We start from the raw sequence: 4,607 nt of genomic DNA on the forward strand, positions 1-4,607 counted from the left end.
AGGGAGTCAAGATTTATGAGACGTTACCATTGACAGCGGCAAATGCAAAAAAGATTGCTGAAGTGTTGACTGCGTTTACGACGTATTTTGAGCCCCTTAAAAGCGAGGTGTTCGATCGCTTTCTTTTTCATCGTCGTGTCCAGCAACCGGGTGAATCTTTCGACACGTGGCTGCTGGAGTTACGCAGTATGGTGTCGTCGTGTAATTTTGGTACGCCCGCGGTTATTGACTCTGTATTACGAGACCAGATTGTTTTCGGCGTGGCCAGTGAACATGTGCGCGAAAAGCTTTTATTTGAAATTGACTTAAAGTTGGCCGGGGCCTGCAACATTGTTCGCGCGTGTGAGTCAGCTTCGTCAAAACTGACCCAGATGGCGCCACGAGGAGAGTCTACTGTTCATCGCCTACATGACAACCAGCCAAAAGGAAAGCAGGGCATGAGCTCTTACAACAAATCGAGTCAACCTGGCGGGAACATGCAGCAGTATGTTAATTGTCAGGGTTGTGGCAGACGTCATCGAAAAGATCAATGTTCTGCAGCAAAAGTGGTGTGCTTCTCGTGTCAACAAGTCGGCCATTTTGCAAATAGGTGTCCGAATGGGGGATCTCAACAAGGTACGTCACACCCTCGCAAGATGGCGCCACCACCTGCACCTCCGACGGGTACCCGACAACCGACAATGCGGCCTGCACAACGCGGAACTTTTATGCAACAGCAGTTGCACGCCGTCGAACAGGAAGATTTTGATGGCCAGTTGACAGGAGCCAACGGGTTCTTGGGAGAAGATTACGTCACTCATCAACTCACCTGCACAGAAGAAAAAATGGACGAGTGGTATGAAGATATGGCGGTTGATGGAAAGGCAACTATTCGTTTTAAACTTGACTCGGGCGCTACGTGTAATGTGTTGCCATATGAATTGTATGCGAGTGTGTGCCCGAATGGTGCTCCTTTGGAACCTGGTCCAAGAGTAAGAAACTACAGCGCAAACGGTGGTTATCTGAATGTTCTGGGCGTGTACAAGGGACAAGTGGTTCGTCGTGGAATAGCCTATGTGCTTCGATTTGTGGTGGTTAATGAACCTGGTCAACCAGCCATCTTAGGGCTTCCGGCGTGCAAGTTAATGAAGCTCATCAAGCGCGTTCATTCCGTCACCGTGTCGCCGCCACAACTACAGCCGCCAATCGTGAAAGAGTTTGCAGACGTGTTCAACGGCATTGGAAAGCTTCCAATTGAACATGAAATACGCCTGGCAACTGGTCCTAATCATGTGGATCCGGTGGTGTCGGCGGCGGGTCGTGTTCCGTTTAGTTTGGAGAAAAAAGTGTTCGACAAACTGGATCAGATGGTTGCTGACAACATCATTGCTCCAGTAGTCGAACCGACGGAGTGGGTGAGCAGAATGCTGGTGGTTGGAAAACCTGATGGAGACGTCCGTATCTGTCTTGATCCATCTGACTTGAACAAGGCTATACAGCGGCAACACTTCATGGTGCCGACGGTGGAACAGCTGTTTGGAAAGATTGGTAAGGCAAAGTATTTTTGTAGCCTCGACGCTGCATCGGGTTTTTACCAAATACCTCTGTCTGACCGCTCTTCATATTTGTGCACCATGGCAACACCCAAAGGAAGATATCGTTTCCTGCGGCTCCCGTTTGGCCTCGTCTCGGCTCCCGAAGTTTACCTTCAGGCCATGTCGGAACTGTTCGGCGATTTACTCGGAGTGCTTATTTACTTCGATGACTTTTTGGTGATGGGAGAAACAATGGAAGAACTGGAGTGTAATCTGCGCCGAGTGCTGGTACGTTGCAGAGAAAAGAATTTAAAGTTGCAGTTAAAGAAATACCAATTCTTTGTTCAGAATCTTCCCTGGTTGGGCCATGTGATCGGAAATGGATCTTTGAAGCCGGATCCTGAAAAAGTGGAAGCTATTGTGAAGATGCCGGCCCCTACGGACAAGAATGGCTTGATACGCTTACTTGGAATGGTAACGTACTTGGACAAATTTTGTAAAGACTTGGCTGTTCTAACGCGACCTCTTCGTGACATGTTGAAGCAGGATGCGGCATGGGTGTGGGACGCGCAACAAGAACAAGCATTGAATGCCCTCAAGTCCGCCATTTCCTCGTTGCCAGTTTTACGTTTGTTCAATGTTTCCAAACCGTTGGTGGTCTCCGTGGATGCTTCACCCATCGGTATTGGTGCAGTATTATTGCAAGATGGCCAGCCGGTGGCTTTTTCGTCCACATCGCTTACTGAGACTCAAAAACGTTACTGTCAAATAGAAAAGGAGCTGTTGGCGGTTCAGTTTGGTTTGCTGAGATTCCGGCCGTATGTTTATGGACAAAAAGTGACAGTTGAATCGGACCACAAACCGCTTGTTGGTCTGCTGGAAAAGCCGATAGCAACTTGCTCCCCAAGGATCCAACGGATGCGACTTCAACTGCAAAGATTCGACTTTCGGCTTGTATATAAGCCCGGCAAGGAGCTTTTCATCGCCGACACCTTGAGCCGTGCACCTTCGCCACGTTTGTTCACGGATGACGTCACCCAGGATAGTGAAGACCAAGTGCATCATGTGCTTCATAGTCTCGTCACTTCCGTGTCCACACGGAAGCGTTATGCCGAAGCCACGGCCTTGGATCCAACTCTGCAACTTTTGAAAACGGTGATTCAAAAAGGATGGCCTGAGAAGCGTGCTCAGTGTCCGGCTGCAGTCAAACCGTATTGGTCGGTGCGGAGCGAATTGTCAATGGTGGAAGGCATTTTATTGTGTGGCAGTCGTTTAGTGGTTCCAATGTCCCTTCGTCGCGAGACCATGGAGGGTATACACGACGGTCATTTCGGTGAAACGAAGTCTGTCTTACGCACGAAGTCAGCAGTGTACTGGCCCGGTTGGGAGGACCAAGTGAAAAATATGGTGGCCAGTTGTTCGGTTTGCCAAGAAAACCGTGGTCGAAACCCTAAGCTGCCGTTACATCCCGTTCGGCTTCCGGATTACGCCTTTCAGCTAGTGTCTGCTGATTTGTTCGAGTTTGAGCGCGTGAACTATATTTTGCTGGTGGACGCATACAGCAAATGGCCGTGTGTTGTTCCCCTTAAGTCAACAACGTCGTCAGCCATCATTGAAGAGATGTCACGATTTTTCTGTGACTTTGGACGGCCAGAGGAGTTGGAGTCTGACAACGGGACTCAGTTTTCCAGTGCGGAGTTCCGTGAATATTGTGCATCATTGAACATCAAGCAAGTGACGTCGAGTCCCGAGTTTGCCCAATCCAACGGACTGGTTGAGCGACACATCCAAACGGTAAAACGCACTTTACTGAAGATGTTTGCTGAAGGAAAGTCCCTGTGGGAGGCGCTGGCAGCCATTCGTTCGACCCCGGTGTCCGGCTCATTACCGGCCCCGTCCGTGCTACTTCAAGGACGTAATCTTCGTGGTGTGCTGCCTTTTCTCGACGCATCCTTATCGCCAAAGCTGGTGCCGGCGTCGTTTGTACGTCAAGAGTTGTCTCGTCGACAACAAACGGCGGCGTTTGTTCAACCCCGCCCAGTGAGTGTTCGGTCGTCTGCGTTGACTGTAGGACAACGTGTTCGTGCCTTGATCAAAGGGACGTGGCAACTTGGTGTCGTAAATGTGGTGTGCCCAGAACCACACTCTTATATCGTCCGCTTATCTGATGGGCGTATGTTTCGTCGTACACGCTGGGCAATCAACGTCGATAACGCGAACAGACCGACAGCCGTTCAGCGGACCATGCAACCTTCACGTCCGCAATTTTCACGTGGCCCGATTGTCGTTCCACCCACTCAGCCGCCGGCTTTGGTTCAGCAGAGTGGAAGTTCAACAGTGGCTGTCCAGTCACCGCCAGTCAGGGCCGGTCCAGTCGCTGGTGTCAATACTCCGTCTGGACAGTCTTCCGTGTTCCAGTCGTCTGCTCAACAAGAGTCTACGCCGGGCCGTTCTGTTGAAGCGCCCAGCCGCCCTGTTCGAGAGATTCCGGCCTCACCCGCTCGTTTATTTGTTTCACGTATTCCCGTTCGTGACCGGGTGGTTTGGTTGCCCCCTTCGGCCAGCAGTGGTCAACATGCTCCTGTAGCCGCCCTTGGTGTTACCCGCTCGGGCCGACGCTACATCAAACCTCTACCACCCTCTCAGTAAACGACGAAAGTCGACAGTCCATCCTTCCGTCCGATTTATCTTCATGTCATTTCAGTTCATTGTCGTTTCGTTATTCATCGTTCACTGCTCATTGCTCATCCGTTTATTTTCATCTCACCTAATCATTGTTCGTTCATCTTCGTTCACATCCTCATTGTTCATTCATTTTGGTTTATTTTCACATTTGTCTTACATTTTGATTGCATTCATTTGTGTTCGGTATGGGGGCTGTTGTTCGTATATGGTTAAAGGGGGGAGATGTTGTAAAGTCTACCACTAGGTGGCCTCGCATCGTCCTCTCTCAGGTCGAGTCCACCCAGACGGCACTGGATAATACACAGACGCACACAGACTACCAAGACCACAACAAGTACCTTCATCCACAGTACAAAGCGCCTTCGCCGGCAAATCTCTTGATTCTTTTATTACTATCTCATCTTTGTT

At 50.0% G+C, this 4,607-nt stretch overlaps 1 protein-coding gene across 1 annotated transcript; it reads left to right on the top strand.

Annotated features, from left to right (window-relative positions):
• The first annotated feature begins 307 nt into the window (after positions 1–307).
• On the top strand, positions 308–4,518 carry LOC116932510 (uncharacterized protein K02A2.6). The gene is made up of 4 exons (XM_045180723.1): positions 308–1,527; positions 1,630–1,802; positions 1,863–1,988; positions 2,061–4,518. Exons 1-4 carry the CDS (start codon positions 372–374, stop codon positions 4,161–4,163), a joined length of 3,558 nt encoding a protein of 1,185 aa, XP_045036658.1. The 5' UTR covers positions 308–371; the 3' UTR covers positions 4,164–4,518.
• Positions 4,519–4,607: the final 89 nt, after the last annotated feature.

This window comes from Daphnia magna, unplaced genomic scaffold (genome assembly GCF_020631705.1).
Source record: "Daphnia magna isolate NIES unplaced genomic scaffold, ASM2063170v1.1 Dm_contigs021, whole genome shotgun sequence".
Lineage (NCBI taxonomy): Eukaryota > Metazoa > Arthropoda > Branchiopoda > Diplostraca > Daphniidae > Daphnia > Daphnia magna.